The sequence below is a fragment of the Parasteatoda tepidariorum genome, chromosome 10, assembly GCF_982258835.1.
Source record: "Parasteatoda tepidariorum strain Cologne lab strain chromosome 10, Ptep-v5.0, whole genome shotgun sequence".
In the NCBI taxonomy this organism is placed as follows: Eukaryota; Metazoa; Arthropoda; class Arachnida; order Araneae; family Theridiidae; genus Parasteatoda; species Parasteatoda tepidariorum.
This window is the reverse complement of record NC_141764.1, coordinates 87036120-87058680: the sequence shown is the minus strand read 5'-3', so window position 1 is coordinate 87058680 and position 22561 is coordinate 87036120. Positions and strand designations below refer to the sequence as shown.

Below are 22561 nucleotides of genomic sequence, written 5' to 3'. Positions count from 1 at the left end.
AAAGTGAAATGTTCCTAATAGATTCAGGACAATTGTTTTTCTTTCTGGGGATCATAAAAACGGACAACAAGATCCATTAGGGAACAGTCTAATCCGAACATTATTCAAATCTCGAAACCAATTGAGAGATATATAATTAAAAATTAAGAATTTGCGTGAGTTTGGGTTCTTTTTATGTTTGTTTTTAAAATCGTTTGCCTGTATCATTTGGAACGTTTTGAGAACAGGACGTCATGCGTGACGTCACAAATTGAACCGTATATAGAACGATGGCCAGAGGAAAAATGACTGAAAATAATTGACATTTTGTGGGAAGTGATTCGCAGGTTTGGGTTGTCCACCCTCAAATATTTTTAACTTAATCAGAATAGAAAAGAAAACACGACAAAGAAGAATGTCTTCTGCATCTGGCAACACTATTTGCGTCTTTGGATTAATGATGGTTTTGGGTAAAAATTTTGGAACAGATAAATATTTTATATGTTATCTATATTTTATTTATATTATTTTAGCTCTGTATGTTTTATGTAAAATATTTTTTTGAATTTCGTTTATTAGCTAAATCAGTTTTATTTTCTCTTTAACAGTGTTTCCTGATAAAAAAGAGTCTATCTTGCATGAGTCTAACACTTTTTCCATAAAACTCTTCTATTAATGTGATATTTTTCAATAAATATGTGCGCATTGTATCTCTTTTCAATATGATGCAATCTAGTTAACTTTTAATATATATTGTAAATTCAGATTTAAGTAACAGAACAGTAAATTATTCTTATATGTAATAATTCGCTTCTCTCTTTTCCTAAATATAAGATGGATGAAGTAGTTCTAAGCACAAAATTTCTTATTTGCTTAGAGAGCATGAATTTATTTGCTATAGATTTTTAATTAACTTTTTTTTAAACCAATTAGCATATATTAAATGGACAGGGAAAATGATTTTCTTCCAAGAGTGAAAAACATATGAAAGATATTCATGGTATTTCAGTTTCCACATTTATATTATGATTTACTTATATTGCTTCTGGCTACTTACTTCTGCTTTTCCAGTTACTGTTTTTAATTAAAGATTTTAAATTTAAATTTTGATCTTAACAATCTAAAATGAAGGTAAAAAGTTATGAAGCATTCAATCGCGATGTAATGAAAAATCGAAAAGGATAAATTAAAATGATAAAAAGATATTGACTCTATCGTTCTTTACTATGTTTGTCGCAAGTGCTTTGTTATTGAAAACTGCTATTTCGTAATAATTGTTTTTAATTAAAAAATTATATTAAAACCCTACACCCTTCTTACAATCTAAAATTAGGTATAAATTTTAAAGAGTTTTTACACTAAACTACTTTTTATTCTATTATGGTTATATGACGTTAAGTTTTAACTGCTTTATTTGCATGCAAAGATTTTCTACATTCGGAGTAATATTTTCATTGAAAAATGTATACATTTGGTACAAATTAATGCTTTTAAATTTGGGACAAATTACTAAAAAATCTTAAGAACTAAGTTTCGATAAAAAAGTGCTTTTTTTATTAAAATTTTAAAACTTAGAAAAAATAAAAGATTTTTTTTGAGCAAATAATTTTTTTCATAATAAAGACATTTCAAGTCGTTTACAAATTGCAAAAATTTAGTTACATATAATTAATTATGTTTTTAAGAAGAAAAGCTGAAAAATATTTTTCTTTTTTAAAAAAAAGTCATTTTAATTAAAATTTCTAATTTAGAAAAATTAATAGATTTTTTTGGGCAAATAATTTTCGCAGAAACGAGGCATTTTCAAACAGTATTCAAACTGACAAATATTTGAGTTATAAAGTTTGTTGTAAAAAACCTGCATTCAAAGTTTGGTTAAACTTCAAGAAAAGACCGAAAAATGTTTTTTTCTTCTTTTTTTAACATAATTCTTGGTGATTTTTCTAAAAAATAGAATATGAAACTGTTTTTAAATGTTTAACTTGCCATTAAATGAGAATGAATTTCATAACTTTTAAACAGAGGAAATAATTTTCAAAATATAGTATCCGACTCAATTAATGATCCTATTTAATTAAAAAACTAACACTGTGCCTAATTACTGTAATGATTTCATTTTCAAGTCAATTTTTTATCATGCTGATTATTTTAATTTATTTGAATAATAAATCCTAATTTTTAGACATTTTTTGTGTAAAATACAACTATTTTGCAAAAATGTTTTGTTTCTAAAAAGAATCACATGCAAATGGACTTCTATTTAAATTTTCAATCTAAAATTGCGGGTAAAGTTCAACAGAGACATTTTTAGGCTTTACTAAACTAATAATGAAACATTTTATATTTTTATAGCATAAGCAATAGATCTAAACCAATGCTTCTGAATCTAGGCGTCTGTTTTAATTATTCATAATTTAATTATTTGTAACTCAATTTAGATTCACTAGGGTGTAATGATTAAATTTAAAATACTAGGAGGCTTCACCCCCTGCTCGCTAACGCTCACCAACCTCCGGAACTGCTTTTGCAGTTCATTTCGGATTGCTTCGCAATCCAATGCTCGCTTTGCTCGCTCATTGGATACGTTCTTAACGTTTGTATACTTTTGTATACTTTTTTGAATACTGAAGTTCCGCAAACTGTAGAAAATTCTAAACCTGTACATTTCAATATTAATTTGAAATTGCAAACAGTTCACATATTTTTCTTAATCACACTATTCTAAATTTCAGTTGTTGAGAAAAGTAACTGTTGTAAGTTTTGTTTCAAAGTCTTTCCCACCAGAGGGCTAAAGCCATGTGTTGTAAAACAATATGAAATAGTAGTCTGCCACTGAACGCCGGATGTAAAGCATCGGCTTTGATGAAGATAATTTTGTATTTTTAATTCTCTGAAGAAGGCCACCCTAATAATATGGAATTTGTAAAATAAATGTAGATATTTTTGATTGTTGATGAAGCCCATCATTTTGTGTTTTCATCGGTGTTCAGAAGCAGAACAACAATAAGTTTTTTATTTCATCACAAAAATATAAAATGTATAAAAAAACAAAGAAAAGAGTAAGAAAATGAGTACGGACATAGAAAAAGTTAAAATTATAATATGGTATTTGTCAGTTAAAATAAAACTTTTTGCTTAAGTCATTTCTAACAATTCAAATTTCTCCGAGGCAGTTCTAAAGTATAAATTAAGGTAGTATTGTTAAGTTGAAACACAATATTTTTAGTTTTGATGTCAACAATACAATTCAATTTTTTACAAAAACGATTGCTTCCATTGTTAAATTCAATATCAACAATTCAAATTTTTCTGAGGCAAACTCTTAACCTCTAAATATTACTTTTTTATGTACACATTTCTAAATGTCAGCATTCAACCACAAAATAACTTAAACTCTTCAAATTTAGCATGAAGTTGTAAAATGTAATGAAAGAGGGTCATAGCAATAATGAAAGTAGAAGTAAAGTTAGTACTGTAGAATTAAAGCAATATTTTTAATCAATGAGCCAAGTTCTTCAAGAATCAGTTGTAGAAGTAGGTTGTTTACTTAAAAGTTTTATAGAATTTCCTTAAAAACACAATTGTTAATTTGGGCATTTGGCGATACAACACTTATAGAATTGTAGGATTTGTTACGTCAAGTGCTCAGGTATCATTATTTTGATTTAGTTGCGCTTCTATGCCATTTTGATTTATGTTGCTAAGTTAACTTTCAAAAAATTCTATGGCTGGCAACAGCATTTTTATTTTTTAGAATTCGTTATTTTTTTAGCGAAATTTTTTTTAACCTAACAGAATTCTTTGCCGACTGATATATGAAGAAAATAAAGTAAATATTTTAGTGTTGTGAAAAGAATCTTATTTAGTTGTACAAAGTACTTCAGCCAAAATTTGGGAGCCACGTAAGAGAATTATATATATTAGATCAGAAACACATCATTAAAAGGCAGAATGCTTTGGTGTTTTCAAAACGTAAACAAAACAAAGCAAACGTTGCCACTGGCGGAAAAGAAATACAGCCAAAATTTGGGAGCCACGTAAGAGAATTATATATAATAGATATTCATGACAATATTAGTCTGCTATGCATTTCATTTGTTAGAACAGCTAAATAACGTCTAAAACTTCCACGACAGGATTCTATTTACACGGATTTCTAAGCAATTAGGGTTTCGAGCGGGAAAGTTCTAACGTCAAAGAAAACTGCATGAAGAATCACTGGATAAAGCCGGGGCACACCCCAGACTTTTCTACCGTTATGTAATGTTATGTATTTTATATCTCGATGACTGGTTAAGAGGTCCTCTGCTGTAAAAGTATATGACATTAAGTACTGAATTTCAGAGTGCAAAAGTGACAAATTATGAATTATTTTCAATTAAAGTACGAATTTAAAACTAACTGCATCTGATGATGGAAAGACTCTTTAAGAGCTTATCATTTGCCTTGATCAATTACATTTGCGTCGATCAATTGCACTGTAAAAGGCTTTTTTTAAAGAGCTATACCATTTTAAAAAAGATCTATACAATTTCACTTTTGCAACCAACCATCCCATTGCTTAAGTGTATGGCATTTAAACTTTGGCCTTTTCATTGTCCTTGCGACGGAACTTTGAAAGGCAAAAAATCACCATATTATATTTGACGCCATTAACGTTTGATAAATTTTTACAAATGCTATCAACTGAAGCTATGTAAGAATGAGCAAAAATTAATAGCGAAATGATATTAATTCATTTAGGAGATATAATTAATTTTCTATGATGTTTATTTAATTTTGGTAATAGGTACTAAATGAAATTTTAAAAAAAAAACTAACAAACTGTGTATTAAAAAGTAAAATTAATGAAGAAATGGTACTAATTCGTTAAAGCAAAATTTTGCCCTAATATTTTTTTTGACGGCAATTATTTTTAATTAATTTTGGTAATATATACTAACAAAAAAAACTGTGTACTAAAAAGCAAAATTAATGAAGAAATGGTACTAATTCTTTGAGAACAAAAAATAAAAAATCGTCATACTGTTATTGAAACCAATGGTGTTTTTATTAATTTTGGGATAATGAGTATTAATTAAAATAAAACTATAAGCTATGCATCAAAAAACAAAATAAATGTTTCTAATTCGTTTTGGTGAAACGTAAAAAAATTGCCATATTATTATTAACGCTAATGGTGCTTAGTTTTGATATTATGATAGGAGAAAATTGGATGGTTGCTAAACATACTAATAAAGGTACAATCATCATATTTGGTTTTTATTAAAATTACGTTAATAATGGGCAGTTTTAATATAGATATTGTAGGAAGAGCTTTCGAAATTGATAAGAACAAGCGAAAACTGCAAAATTGTGATAGAGTTTGAGTATATGCCTCAAGCAATAGCATTATGCCAAAAGATACTGCATGCAGTTAATCATTATTTTGATGGAATGAATTACTAGAAAGTATTTTGCTTAATATAAGAACGTAATACTACCAGCAAAGACAGAAAGTAACAATAAAACGAATCAGATTGTTTTTAGCTTCATTAATTGTGTTGGTATATGTCTCTCACTTGGTGACTGATTTCATAATGCTGTTTAGATTGATTTATTGATTGTTTACATTTTTTACACCGTACTAAGAACGGTTGTTTAAATTAATAATTTTTATAAAAAGACCGGTGCGAAAATGCTTTCAACTTTTTGTAGGTTAGGTTTAAGATAATCGAAAATAACCTAAAGTACAAAATATTATAATTATATTCAATACCTGCGCACACTTAAAAAAATTAAATGATTACTTGTTTTAATTTAATTCTAATTTTATCTGCTTTCATTTAAATATTTGTGATAAATTTCTAAATTGTAGTCACGAAGCTTATGAATTTGCCTTGAAATTATTTTCGAGAAACAATTCGCTTATGCAGAGAAAAGGTAATTAGATAAAAGGACATCTGTTAAAATATAAATTAAACCACAATATTGTGAGTAGTTTACATCAGATAATGGTCTAAAATTGCATCTCATTATCATCGGCGCATTCTTATTGGCCAGAAAATATGATAAGATATTAACTATTCCGTTTTGCACTTCGAATCAGAATTAGTAAAAGACGTTAGTTTTCTTGATTATTCCTTGAAACAACTTTACAACACACGAACTATTTTATTGTTCTATTGTTTATTTTATTGTTCTATTTACAAAAAAAAAATAAAAAAAATAAAATACTAGCTTTATCAATAAAACTCAAAACATTCCATAAATATAAAATGGGGTAAATATAAATATAATTAATGCTCAAAAATAAATAAATATAAACTCAAGGGCCATTTTTGTTTCTTCTCTACAAAAAAAAAAAAAAAGAAAAAAGAACCGTTACTATAGCAACTTAATTTTATGAATTAGTTTAAAGTTAAAACTTAAGCAGACATTAATTAACAACATTAATTGACTAAAATATCTGGAAATCATTGGCTATTATCAGCATAAAATTAATTAAAGTTATAACAACATTTGTTACATTAATTGATTTATCTTGTATAAAACTTCATTTTTAATCTGTTGGATTTTGTTTATAAAGAAATAATATGAGGTATTTGAAGCAATCTTATTGTTTTTTTTCTATTATATTGTTTACTTATTTTGTTATTTTAGATATTTTTATTGAGTATTCTTTTCAAATGAAAAGTAACTATCGTAAAATACGAGACGTGAAGTTCAACCAAGACGAGATCATGGGAAAAATAGAGAGTATTATGAAAAGAATATGTTTAGTTACCGTTTTTAATTAACTCCAGATAAATTTTAATTAATCTTATAAAGTTATAATTGCTAGACAAATTGCTTTCAGTCAACGCATGCAACTAAAATAATTATTTCAAAATTAGTATTTAAGATTGCAAAGAAATCCTAGTAAGTAGCTTTTTTTGCGTACTTGCTAAATACTCTCTTTGACGAAAACATTTTTAACAAACTTTCATAGTAACTTCAACCAAAACAAAATAAGAATGCAAAAATGCAAGCTTGTCGACAATATTGATATGATAGCCGTGCAAAATGGTCAAGTTCAAATTTTAATCTGAATAATAAGGGGAACTAAATTAGTGGTATCAGATCCTTGTCAAAACAATAAAAAAATTTTGGAGACATTTTAAATGAAGAGTGATTAAATTATAATAACTTTCTTTTAATCATCAAAAAGGAAAAATGATTGTGAAGCAGTCATTGAGGTCAGTGCACTTTGGTAAAGGGTGTTTTAAAATGGAGCAAAAATGCGTTAAAATAGCTCTAAAAAAACCAAAATTGAAATAGCTTATACTCAATTTTGGAAAAATGCATAGTCTCAAAAAGGATGTGGAGGGAGGAATGTGTGCGTGAGAGATGCTCATTGGCTGCCATCAGAAATCGAACCTTGGAATTCTGGGTTTGTAATAGGCTGCTGTTACCATCATAGTTGTACCACCCAGTCCAGGGTGAGTTAGGAAGAAAACCTACTTACAGTGCGAAATTTGAAAATATTATTTTAGTGTACGGTCAGTCACCTAAACTATTATTGTATATTATATTTATTTTACACCTTTTGTTCGCTCAAAGTACTTTGTACATTTTTATTCACCAAAATTTCGTTTATTGAAAAACACGTGTTTATCACATTTGCTGTTTAGACACAATCGGCATAGATTTTATTAGACTTTATCTCCCTCTTAATGCTTATGTAAATACTACATAAAATACTGCTTGCTAATAATTAACATTAAAACTTATATTATAAAACTATCTATTGTCTTAGTTTTAAGATATTTATTGTAGAGTAGATTAGAAATTTAGTAAATACAAAAATGCATTTATTTTGGATATGTAAGGAATGAGAAATTCATAAAATACACTGAAAAAAAAGAAAAACGAAAAAGAAATTGGGTAAAAAGAAAAAAAAAATCAAATATTGAAATTATCCCAAAATAGCGAAAGTAGGTTACCGTAAGTAATACCATTTACGCAAGATTCATAATGAAAGGTTTGTTTTAAAATTTGATATCATTACTCAATAACAAACAAAATACATACGCAAAACAAAAAATTTAACTCAGTTAAGAAACTCAAACATAAAATTAAACTAAAAATAATTCATAATAATCGCGGAACTTACACTCAGACCGTACAAGGATAACTTGTTTAAAAATAATCCAGTAATTGTGAGACATAACCACCAAAAGATGCTGTGTTATGTCAGGGAAAGATGATTATTTGCAATGATGCGATAAAAAAACGTGTGTAGAATGCAGCATTCTTTAATTTATTTGAACAAAATTACATTCATTTTGAAGGTATGATAATTTACAGATGCATTTTATTAGCTGCAAAACTAAATCGCAGAGCTTTATGAAAGAATTTGGAGGAAGAATATGGGAATTGGCATTTTTAAAAAAGTTTCATATTCAGATTTATTTATATTTTATGTTAAGTATAGGGCATTAATTTATGCTGTCAATTTTTAAAATTATTAAATTTCTTTCGAAAACAGTTGCTCTGTTACTGACCTTTAAAAAATAAAAAGTACTATTTTTAGAATTTAATTTCACTGGAACTATCGGACCAATTTCACTCAAACTTTGTATTTTGCCATATATGCATTCTTTGGAACGATATAAAATTTATATTTTATAACTCAAATATTTATTTGACAATTATTAAGCAAAATAATAGAAAATAAATAAATATTTACTAAAAGTTGTATTTTGGATGGAATTATCTTCGGATAAACGATTTTTTGTAATTGTGTGAGAAAATTTTTTTATTCGTTTAAAAGTTCTCGATATATGGCGATCCAAAGAATATGATCTAAACTTTGGATCACTATCCTGACTGCACTATGGGGATGATATTTCCCAGATTGCGGCCAGCCCCTATATTTTGGGGGTCAGAATTCCGAATCCCTTATTTATTCAAGGAAAGTGCGTTTTTGAGTCTGATTTTTTAACTTAAAATACCGTCTGCACTAAGTAATTTGCATATTTGAGGTCACCCACTGGAATCATTAAGATTAAGTCCTAGAACGTGAAGGTTTGTTCATTAGATCAAAAGTGTTTCTGGGTTTTTTGCACTCTGTGTCACTATCTAAGCGTATTTTAATTTTTGTGTTAAAAAAAATAAACAAGTATCTTCTCTTCAAGATCTTGGTGCCGAATGTATGGCCAACAATCTTAAAACATTCTTTCCTTCGTAAGAAGCGAAATTGTTTTTTAATTGTTTATATAATATTTAGAAAGCCTTAGCTATAATTCTATTTAAAATTTATAAAAGTTCAAAAAATTTAAAATTTAATAACTATGAGTTTTTTGTTGTGGAAGCAAACATTTGTTTATCATTGATTAAAAATAGAAACGATTGCTTGAATTAAATTTGGAACAAACAATTACATTTTACAGCGAGTCATAAAAAATTGAATATGAATATACAAATACTGAACACAAAATATTTATTAGATTCCTTTTAACAACGTGGCTAAGTCTTAATATATTATTCACATATGTCTGATATACATTTCATGTTCGTGAATAGGTTTTATAAGCATAGAGTATTTTTAAAGAACTTTAATTTATCAAATATTGGTAGTTTGTTTCTTGCTAACAATATTTTTTTTAATCACGAAGAAAAAATATTCTGTTTTTTTTTCTCTGAAGGTAAGAATTTATTAATAAATTTATCTTTTTTTACATGTATAATGCTCATAGGTACGCACTCTTCACATAACATGTGTTGTCACCTCTTGGGCTACGGTACGTGTCTAATTGTTTGAAGACCTCAGTCGTAAGTCCTCTTACTTAAAATGGACGAATACACTTAACATTCATTAACACATTCATTTACACTGAAAAAATGGGAGTGGTCAAAACTACCCTAACATGGTAAAATTTATTGCCCGAAAATTTAATGCTATGAGAACACCAAAATTACGATATTTTTTACAGAAGCAATTTGGTAATGATTTTGTTAAAATTAACAATAAAATAGTGTTTTATAATATACAATAAAATTTGGTAAATATGATGAAATTGGGTAATTTTGATGCCTAGTAATATCAATTTACCTTTAATAATCATGATACCCAGAAAATGGCATAAAACCATTTTTTCGAATAAATTTACTTTTCGGTTTTCACAGTTTTTACTAAATATGAGATAATAAAAACTATAATTTTGAAAACGAGAATGAACCGTTACCATATGAACGAAAAAAATATGAAATGAATGGTTTAAAGATCGCATATTTTGGGTTTAATAACCTAAACTGTTTTTTTTTTACCAGAAATATTTGTACTATACAGGACGATAATTTTCCAGAAAATTTCTTCGCGTATTTCTTAGTTATGAAACGTGAATGAAAATTTAAATACAAAAATAAAAATAAATAAATAAATGAAATCCTTTAAGAAATTGTATTTAGACAGATGTTAAAATATATTAAAATTTGATCATTTAAAGAAAAAATGAAATTTGTACTTTCGTTTTTATTCTGTGTCTCATATTCAAAGCAAAAATAAACGTTTTCTTGTCTTTCGTCACACAATTTATAAATACGTCAGTTGATAAAATATTCTTTACATGGCAATTTTCAATAAATATTCTGTTAAAGTACTAATTTTTTGCTATGAGAGATCATTATTGCTTTTTATCATTTTTTGCTTTTTGAAAATTCATATTAAATTGAGAATCATATTAAGTAATATTAATCATATTAAATTAGAATGGAAAATGCTATTAATTTGCTTTTTGAGAAAAAAGTAAAGCTAAAAAATAGATTTAGAAAAAGTTAGATAAATTCACGCTATGAATAAATTTTAAAATAAAACACGTTAATTTTGTTGAATTAAAGGTAATGACTAGTCGAATGAAGAAATTTCCATATTAAGTTTAAAAAAATAGTATTAAATTAAAAAAACGTTTTGTCATAACTTTTGCCAAATTCATTTACATTCCTTAAAATGCGTTTAAAAAAGAAAATATCCAATTCTTCCATGAAAAAACTATTTGTAATGATTTTGTTAAATTGAGATTGTTAGAAATAATTATTTTATCAAAATACGCAATAAAAAAATATTTTAAAAGTTAGTAAACATCCATCATAACCGCAATCAGATACAATCAATAAGTATTTTTCCCTAACAAACAATTACCCATTTCCTTTTGGTTAAAAATTTGTTTGCTTTTAGGTAAACAAATTTTTCACACATTAAAACACACGTTTAACAAAAATACGTGAAAGAATTTCTATAAATAATTGTTATTTTAACAAGCGGTAAACACTATTTGTGAAGGAAACATTAAAGGCATTTGCCTTCCTTATAATTCCTCTAAAACGAAAATTCCGCCCAATTTTTACTAAACGATGCTGACATGAGATTCACGACACATCCTCATTTGGTTAGCGTTTGGCGAAATGTGTTTTTAGATCGAAAGCATTTATTTCTTTGCGCTCCGGTTGGCATTTAATTAATGGAAAATAGAAAAATGTAATAGAAGTTGGACTCAGGAAGTTTTTTTAAACATAAAAGAAAATTCCAGGAAACAAAAGATGATTTATTTCCATCTAATAGCGTTTATGGTGAGAAAGGGTTGCATTTGCCTAAATTTGAATGGAATTTTTTATTGAGGGATGTGTTAGAATTGCTTATAACTCATAAGGAAGAAATTTTTTTATTGATATTTATTTAATTTATAGTTTTTTTTATGTAAATTTAAGGAAATATGCAAAACATTTTAGTGCATTATCGCATTTACAGACACTAAAAAGTTTTTATTAATATTCTTAATTAATTTTACTTGTACATTATTTTTCATTAAGATAAATTTTAGAACCGAACCAAATTAGAGAATAAAAACATTTTAATACCTTAACTGCGAAAAATTAGGTGTTTTAAAATTTTCTTTGATGAAATAAGTTTTACAGCAAAGAAAAAGTTCGACATTCCTGTGTCACGTCATCAAGGAATATATAAGTGGGCTCACATTATATATTCTTTGACCTCAGTGCATTCTAGGTGTTCTCCAACAACTTTTTAAATTTATTTTAAGGCCTTTTGTTTTAGGGGAACCAGAAGCAAAATAAGAGACATATTTACTGTTCAAATTTTGTATAATATTTAAAATTTATATGAAGTAATATTTTGCAAAATATTAAGGCATTTAAAAGAAAAGCTGTAAATCTAAGTAAATATTTACTTATTTTAACTAAAGTATATTTATAGTTTAAGCTTGAATTTAATAATAAAGTATATCAGCCTAGCTTTTAATAATAGAATTTTGTTTGACTTTTTAGATAACTTTAAATATTAATTATTTATATCACATCACTTTCTATTTAAAAAAGTGCTAATAATTATATTACATTACTTTAATCAAAAACAATTAAATATACATAATAAAATTAAACATTTATTGAAAAAAAATGTTTCTTGCATTCCTATTCTGAAAATATTCAAACATTTAGTTTCAACCAACTCAATTCAATTAATTCATTTCAATTCAAAAATTTCAAGTTTAGTATAATTCCTGAAACAAACAAGTGCAATTTTGTAAAAAACAACAAATTGAAATCAAATTCCACAGATTACTTGAATATCATCATATAGTTGAAAAAAGTTGAACAATATGTGGTACGAGTATTGTTACATAATTGGAACAAGTCCGAAGTCGTTCTTCAAAACTCTCTAGTGAAAATACATATTCTTTTAGTTAACTATGTTGTCAGTTTTATTATTAAAATGTAAGACATTGGTAAAATGGTAAATTAGACGTTAAAGCTATTGATAAAAACAGCATTGGGTTGAACTAAAAAATATCTATGTAAAAATTTGAAATTAGTTAAAACTTTATATTTTTTCGTCGATGAAATTAACAAACATATATAAAAATAATATTTAAAAACAAATAAATATTTGTGTTTGTCAAGAGGAGATCTTATATTTATCTAATTTATTTAAAAAAAAAATTGGAACTGGAAAGTAAGATATAAGTAGAAATATAAGATATAAGGATATAAGTATATAAGATATAAGTATATAAAATATAAGATATAATAAAGATATAAGTAGAAATTTTATTTCATTTGATTAAGTTTCCCTAGCTAATTTCTTTAAAAACCAAGAACGTAAAAATCTTTATTATTAAAGAGATATGAAATAATATTGAATTAAATAGAATTGGCGTACAACGCATAAATAATTACTAAAACGATTAAAACAAATTAAAATATTTATGATAAAAAATGTTACTTATGATGATAATATAAAATAAAATTTTTTACTTTACAGTGCAAGGTGTCCTAAGAGGTATTAATAATTGTTCATAAAATAATTGTAACCATTAGGGTTAATTATATGACTGTTTGATTACATTTTTAAACCTTATAATTTTTATGCTTTCAGAAGTTATAGATTTTCTTTATTTCCAAATTATCAAACTTAAAATTAAGCACTTGAAATAATTAAAATTAAGCTTAATAAATAAAGGTTTCAACAAAAGTGATACCTTAGATAAAGGTTTCAAAAGGTTATAAAACGCTAACATCCTTCAATTTTTATATTAAAATTGAACTCCAATATTTTTGATTAACTTACAACCTGTTGGTTAATAAATTATAACTCCAAAAGTGGTAAGACATTGCCTTATGAATGTCTTATTACAATTGAGGAAAAATTATTTCCCGAAAGTGTATAAGGTATTCATTTATTGAGAAAAAATTATTACACGAAAGGTGCTTATTTTAGAAAGAATAAGTATTTTATTCTAATATGTCTTACTTCATATTGAGAATAACAAAATACCATAAAATTGCTTAATTGAAAAAGAAAATTGTTATACATAAATAATTTTTTTTATTGAGATTAAATTATTTATCAAAATTTGCCTTATTTTATAAAACATAAACTATAACCTAAAATATTTTTTTAACAAAAAACACTATTTTATAATAATTTTCCTGAATCTTTTATTTTATAAAAAAACACACAATTCTAAAATACGCTTTAAATTTTGTATTTGAAGTTTCGAGAGAAGAAAAAGCATATTAAAACACATTTTACATAAAAAGTTTTCATGCTGAAATAATTATAATTTTTGATTACTTTGCGTATTTTTCCTAATTTTTTTCTATAAAAGGTGTCAACTTATTCATAGTATTATTTAATTGTAGAAATGAAATTTTCTTTTCAATAATTAAAATTTAATTTATTTCAGCCTTACTTGCTGGTAGAGTAAGCACCGACCAAGGAATTCAAAGGACGCAGAATGTGGTATAAATATTTATTTATTTATAAAATGACTGTGTTTACTCTGATCCTATGCACTTTATAGTCACGAATTATAGTATGTATTAAAAAAAAGGGGTTAATAACAATCTTTACTTATTTGGTATATGGAAAAAGTGATGCTAAAATGCTCAAGAAATTATTTTACACTTATTTCTGTCATGCACAATTTTATTTCCTCACAATCTGCAAAAATGATAAAGAGAGATTGCTATTATATATATACCACAGAATATACATATTTAATTCAGTTCTGAATATATTATAAAAAGATTTCCCTAAAATGAAGTTGTTCGCAGAATAAATAACACTTTATTGGTTTGCAATTTCCATCTGCTCATGAATGCATAGAAAAAAACAACAGTGATTAATTCAAATAGAAATGATCATGTTTATGTACAATGGGATATTTTGAATGCTGTAACTGGAAACAACCAGATGAAAACAAGACTACAAATGTTGATGATGAAGTTAATGAATAAAAATTATTATAAATGAAAGTGTAATATTCTTTTGAATTTTCGGGATACTTTATAATTTTCATGATTTCGTTTATTCAATAGTTTCAATAAATAAATAAATTTAAATTAAACACGCTATGCCAGTCTAATAATAGGGCTTTCGAAATAATAACGCATACTGATATCAAATAGTTTTTAGAAATTGTATAGCGATAAATAAAACTACATAAAAATAGAATTACAGCATTACTATTGGAATGAGATTGCAGGATAATGTTTATGAAATTTGCCAGTCGCATTTACAAGCTCAAACATTAAAAAAATTATAGTTATAAATTTAAGGATTTTTGCTTGAGGATTAACTTCAAGGCTTTTTGCTGTTTTATTCAGAAAGCATTTAGAAACGATTAAATAAATATTTCAAAAGTTTATAAATACTAATTATTAAATAATTACATTTCAATATTTTTGTGGTTAAATAATTCAAAAAACTATTCAAATAAGATGATACTTAAAAAATAATTAATAAAAATTATTTGTAATTTAGTTAACAAGTATTATTGATTAATTTGATTTGCAATGATTTGATAAAAAATGTGTTGAAACATTTGATAAAAAAATGTGTTGGCAATGTGTTTTGAGGGAATAATAATTTGCATTGATTGGTTTGACTAAATTATAGATGGGGTTAACTAAAGAAAAATATTTCTGAAATTTTTATTAATGGAACTTGTCGAAAATTGGATCATCCGATTTCGTACAAAAAATGCAAATTAGTGATTTATGTTAATTATTTAAGCAATAAAAATTTTACAGATTATTTCACTTGCTTTAATGATCATTTAAGGTTTTTATTAGATAAAGAAGAGCCTGCTCATTAATAATAATTCTATTAAGCAAGTTTAATAAAAAACAACTGGAATTTCGCTATTTTAAAGATTATCTGAGAGTGATAAATTTGGATAAAACGACTGGAAACACTTTGAAATTATCAACAAATTAGTTTTTTTTAAAGTAATTACTTACAGACGCGATCAAATATGTGCGAATCGTAATATCGTGTTAAAAAAACATAGCAATTTTAAATAAATGCGGATATGCATAAACTATTAAGACTAAATTTGCGCATCAAAAAGTGATTACTCAATTCGATATTCGCTCTCGATTCGAAATTCACGAAGAGCTTTATCGCATGAAAAAATACCAGGACAAGTGGAAATTTATAGAATAAGTTTTCGGAAAAACAGTCAAAATAGGGCGTGGATTTACTATGGTATCGGTGCAACTCGCGATCTTCTTTTTATATAGATACTGAGTCGGTTGCCATTTTTGAGACTACTGTGTTTGATAATGTTATAGCCATTCCCCAACTAATAATCGCCCGCTGATCCAGAGATCATTTCCTATCATTTTTCTACTTTTCCTTATATTTTTTAAATTAAAAAAAGTAAGCATATGCTTTTGAGAGTCGTGATTTGAAAAAAAGACATTATGCGAAATTAAGATTTCAATAATTACTAACTAATAATTTCACGTTATCGTCTTTCGCTTACAAATTAAGACTTATCGCATACTCTGGCAGTTTACATGATTCATACTATGTTTGAAATCAAGAGGATTTTACAAAAATAAAAGAAGCTATATATTTTAATGACAGTGAGTGATTAACTCCAGTTTGAGCAGCTAATTGTTTTGCAAAAACAAGAATCATAGTTATAAACTAACACTTTGCCTTTTTCAAAAGATTAATCTTTTTTAAATTTAAAAGGTTTAATGTTTGGAATTGAACTTATTCATATTAAATGACTTCCATGTCAATAAATAAAAGTAATAAAATCAGAGCAGATTTGGAGCTTTTTAAACAATCATCATATATTTTCTCTCAAGATTAGATTCTATTGAAAATAAATGTGAGAATATGGGACCATGAGAATGAGGAATGCATGTTTTTTATTTCAAAATTATTTATTGAAATTTTTAGGAATATTTAGAAATATAAATCTCTACTTATTTCCTACAGTGTGCGACTCAGAATTTGTAAATAATTTTGAGAGAAAAAATAAAAATTGATTTTATATAATGACTCTATGTAATTGCATTTGAATAAAAATCTGTTAGTTTATTTAAATTAGGTTTTTTTCTCGTAGTATAGAAAATTGCTCTGAAATATATAAAATGAATTTTAAAAATTGTATGCTTTTAAATACATTGTTTTAAAGTATTAATTGCTGAAAAAGTATTTATAAAATTTAATCTTTTATTAATCCTCATTTTTAATAAACAAATTTATAAGTAAAAAATAATGCTTAAATTTTGTTTTATTTAATTTTCATATTATTGATTTTAGCTATCACTATCGCGAAGCTTCACTATCATATCATCAAAGCCGATCGAACCGAAGAATATATCGTCAATAAAACATGATACACCGTTCCAAAGCAAATCACCCAAAGCTAATGACATCGCTCGCTGGTCCATTCGATAAGCCAAAAAAACAAACGTGTAGGCTCGTAATGTCCATCAGGAGCTGTAAACGCTGCCTTTCGTGAGGATTCTTCATCCATTGCTATCTGATTATATCCTTGACATGCATCAAGGATGCAGAATAAATTAAAACCAGACAGTCTTTCAAGCAAATCATCGATGCAGGGTAATGGAAATTTATCCTTAATAGTTTGTGAATTTAAATGTCTGTAATCAATCACCATACGATGATCACCAGTTTTCTTAGATACAAGCAAAACAGGGCTACTGTATTCAGAAGAACTGTCACGAATAACACCCTGATCTTTCAATTCTTGAACGATTTCTCTTAAAACTTGTCTCTCGTAGTTCGAAGCTCGATAGGGTGAACGAGAAACAGGTTTACTACCCGGTGTCTCAACGATACGCATTACAGTATTATTAATGCATCCTAGTTCATTTTTAAAGCAAAACATAGCCTAAATTCATTTAACAAATTGCATAAAATTTGCTGTTGTTCCTTATTTATTGATGGTCCAATTTTAACACATTCTCTATCGATAGGATTTCGCACAATTTCTTTTGCTAATAAAACGGCTGGGGTTGAATCTGCATTTTCTTTAACCATTGAATTGTAACTATTTTCAGATACCCAATTTCCTCGCAAGATAACACGATTTTTCTTTAATTGTAATTTTACGCTACTAGGATTCACGACTGGCACTTGGGATTTACCATCGTGGATAGCAAACGTAGCATCCTTGTGCACTGAAAACAGTTACCAATTGAACTGTACGCGGTTCAATCACGAACTTTTCGAGAGTCTTCAACACAACCCTATCAGGCATTTCATTAATCTGGAAATCATGCAAAAAATCCAACTCTTCCACATTAACTAACTTGGACCTGCCTTGATTTCTAACCATTATTATCTCGGGTGAGTCAATGATGTCGTTCCCGATGAGAACATCCGGGCCTTCAAATGTATCATCAGTCACTACATAAAACAGAACTTCCTTCAGCTTTACCCTGTCTATTGTCACATTAAGTATGATAATTCCTAGTGACTCCCTTACACCTCCAATACCTCGAATTCGTGTAACTATATTTTTATGAATATTTTTATTAAACGTTTGTGCAAAACTATATTTTAACATAGATATATCAGCAGCGGTATCCATAAGAGCACTTGTATTTACTTCTTCTATGATAATATTCTTCGTTGTATTATTACTGGAACTGGGTAAAAACGAAACTGCATTGACTAATGGGAAAGACGCTCTCTTTGGACATTCCTTTGTACCATGTCCTTCTGTTTTGCAGGCAGTACAAAACTTTGGGCGTTCTGGCTTTGCACAATCACGGGCAAAATGGCCGGTATCATAACAATTGTAGCAAACAGTTTGATTATTAGTTGTACTTCGACTTGGCTCTGTTTGTTTACCTTCGGCGATATTTTCTTCTTTCAAAAACTTATTGTTACTATATTTATTATTATACTGTATATGATTCTTAAAAACATCTTTGAGTTCAATAAATTCATCTACCTTTTCAGCTAATGTATAAGGTAAAATTATATGGGCACACTGATCCAAGTAACGTTCTCGTATATCTGGCGGCACCCGAGCTTTCATTCGATCTGTGATGATCAGGTCTTTTAAACTCTCAAAACTACTTATTTTAAGTCCTGCAGTTCACCCATTAAAATACATTTCAAGCTCGTGGTAATATTCTTTCCATGACTTTCCATCAGTATTCTCATGAGAATAAAAAAGTTGTCTAAATTTTTCAGGACACTTAAGTAGTTGTCAAAAAAAGTTGTCTAAATTTTGTGTAGCACTTAAGCAAAAGAGATTTAACATAGTCATAATTTTCTGACTGTTCGTCTGGTTCTCTCATTATCATTTGGACAATTTCACTTGGTAACTGGTTAATTAAACATGCCATCCACAATGTACTTGGTATTTGTACTCTTTTCATTACTCTCTCGAAATGTACTAAATAAAGGCTGCTATCCTCATTACTCGTAGAAAACTTTCTCAGTTGTGACTGCCAATCAACTTTTCGCGACGATGTTATTACTTCAGTTTCGACTACTTCTGAAGTTTTAGCAGCAATATCTAACTTCTTGAGTTCCAATTCATGTTCCCGATCGGCTTTTTCTTTCTCTTCTTGACGAAGGCGCTCGGCGTCTTCAACCAAATTTTCGACCATTCCTCGAACCATTTCTTCATCGTATTTCTCGCTATTCAATATTAACTTTCTCAAGTCAGGGATTTTCAAAGTAGTAGACGAAACATCTTCAGATAACTCATTAGCTATGTAACGTAACTGATCTTTACGAAGTCGCGATAAAAATGCCATTTTAAACTCAAAACTAATTACAGTTGCCTGTTTATTCCACTTCTGATAATGTAAGAAACAACTTTTAAAAGAAAAACAAAACAAACGCAGATCATTTACTGTTTACTTTTATTAAAATTTACGCACACCGTTATTCTAAAAACTCAAAATCTATATCGTACACAAGAACTGCTGTTGCCAAAACATGGAATACCAAATACTGCTGTTGTCAAAATATGGAATACTAAATATGTAATCAGAATATAATTAATGTTCACGTTCACAATTTTACAAAAGAGATACTAAGATTTATGCCGAGTACTTAAAAAGGATGATAGCAAAAAGGGTAAAAATAGTAATAATTCACATGCAATACTATTGAGACTGTCAAAAACATGATAATAAAAAACTGCTAAAGTGATAAATAAAATTAGTTAGATTTAAAAGTTGTATAACATTGATATGAATGAAACAATATGTTAAAGGATTTTTGTGTTGTTGTCCGGGAAGGAAATAAAATTAAAAAAAATAAACACAAACTCTGATGATAAAGATGAGACACTTTGCTAGTACCAATATAATTTTTTTTTATAAATCTCTACCGTATCTGCAAATTTTTAAAGTCAAGTGTAAGCTTTAAAATAATTTCCAATATACTCATTTTGTTCATTATTTGTAGAAATAACTTTTTTCATCAATTAATATTATCTTATTATCAGCGATTACTTTTTTATGTGTAATTTTCCTTTTAAAACAATGATTACTTTCTCATTTTTTCTTTTTATCATTTTAAATTCAACACATGTTTAAAGATTAATTTACGAAGAACTTTTATAATTTCCCTTTTTTTATTCATTATATGGTTTCTGTCATTTTTATTGCTTTTTCTTCATTACATGACTATGGTTCATTAAATTAATTGCTTATATTTTTCATATGACATTAACAACAAACAGCATTACTTTAACAATTAACTTTGGTTTACTATTTCATTCAATATCGTCATTGATCTTTAGTTAATCATTAATGCTGTGTTGTCCACATTGTATGCTTGTTAGATTGTAATGCAATAAAAAATAATGTTGCAATAATATTAAGTGGAATTGATCAAGTATCTTAGCATTGCTTTGCATTTTACAAATCCTAGTTAATTAGTTAAAAAGGGTTATAAAATTTCAACGGTACTTGCTCATTTTATTGTTCAAATCAGATTTAATAATCATTAGTTTTTAAATGCATTATTATTATCTTCCTTGAGATTTCTCTACAATCATTTTTTAATGAAAGGTTTAATGTAACATGTAGGACAAAGCATGCAATCTAAAAACATTTTTAACAGTAAATTTCTTTGCTTAACACGCACTCTTGAAAATGAATTGAGAAAATGTCAATTGCAACAGTTATTTTTTTTTAAAAAAAATCTTGTGTTTTTTAGACATAAAAAATTATTAAAAAATTGCTTTTCTTTAAATGAAACTTTTTCAAAATTTTTAAATTAAACTTTGTTAAAATTTTTAAATAAACTCAGTAAATGCAATAAATTTGCAAAATTTCCAACCGTATCAAATTTCAATATTTTTCAAGGTTTATGCATTTTAAATCTCATAACTTACAGTTTATTCTTAAATTGATTACTAACAGGAATGTTTTGCTTATCAGACTTAGAAGAATAAGTAATTTATTTTACGTTTTGCATAAAAACAATTTTTATAGATTGAACACTTAGTAACTGAAAGTAAAGAACTTATAGATCTAACAACCTAAGTAATCACGTACTCAAGCAAGTTTCACAGTTACCAAAAATTAAATACGAATTTTTTTAAAAAATGGTTACAATGGTAATTATGATTAGGTTAAAGTGACTGATTATACCAATAGAATCTAGAATTTATGGAACCATGACTTTATCATATATATAAAAATTTTGGAACCATTTAATTGAATAGGTTTAAATTTTAATATAGTAATTTGTTTATTGTTAATAAACAAAAATAATTACGCGCAGTTTATCACAATTTTGTAAGCTATTTGCTTTATGATACCATATAAGAATTGTTCATGCAGTACGTTGATTAATTTACTTTTACTCATAAATTTACTTAACCAAATAATAACTAAAAATGTTCTACTTTAGATTATTTACAGAACATTTACTTTGACATTTTTACCTATTTAGAGATATCCCTAAGCAAAAAAGAGTAAATTTAAATGGAATTGAAATATTAATAAGTACAAGTTTTAAATTTTATACAATCAAATTGATTGATTTAATTTAATTAAAAAAATTTTTTAAAATCAATTCTAACTAGAAATTTATTAATCAATTTCTAATAGTAAACTGACTCTTCTTTTGATGTTAATTAATGATCAATATAATTAATAATCGCCTCAAAATAACATAATTTTTATTTATTTATTAAGCAGTTCTAAATTATGAGTAAGTGATACCCGGCATTTTATATGATTTTTTATTGAATTGTTATCCCAACACCACCTTACTGTTAATTGCTAATTGCACACACCTTCCTACTTTGACTTTAGTACCTAGCTCCATTTTCCGGGCTCTATCTTTTAGCAGCCACTTTGATTGTCTCTTACACATCAGTAGTGCACCAGAACACTTAGTTTACAACTTACAACAACTTACATTATTTATTAAGTTCTGACTAACTATGTAATTGTTTTTGTTATTGATAAACAAATTTGTAGTTGAGAAAGTAAATATAACTTTAATATCAATCATAAGTCGATTTGAAGTTATTATTTTACGTTATGCAAGGCAATCAATTGTTAAAGGCCATCTTCTGTATAATAAAAATCAGACATGTGTTGCACTTTAACAAATCAGATACTATTTTGTAGTGTTTTCTGCAAATTAAAATTTTTTCTATAGGTAAAATTTTGTAATGATGAAAATAATTCGTTTAGAATCACTAATTTGAACAATACAAATTTTAAAAAAGTTTCTTAATTTTTTCAAACTGCTTAAATTTAGTCAAATTTTTAATCAGTAAAGATTTCG

General features: G+C 26.8%; 1 protein-coding gene across 1 annotated transcript in view; it reads left to right on the top strand.

Annotated features, from left to right (window-relative positions):
• Positions 1-214: 214 nt before the first annotated feature.
• The window catches only part of LOC107448282 (uncharacterized), a 44442-nt gene continuing 22095 nt past the window's right edge, over positions 215-22561 (top strand). The window contains exons 1-2 of the mRNA XM_087152877.1: positions 215-449; positions 14202-14257. Coding sequence (XP_087009003.1) covers positions 395-449; positions 14202-14257 — 111 coding nt within the window. The 5' untranslated portion in view covers positions 215-394. The remainder of the gene's footprint in view (positions 450-14201; positions 14258-22561) is intronic.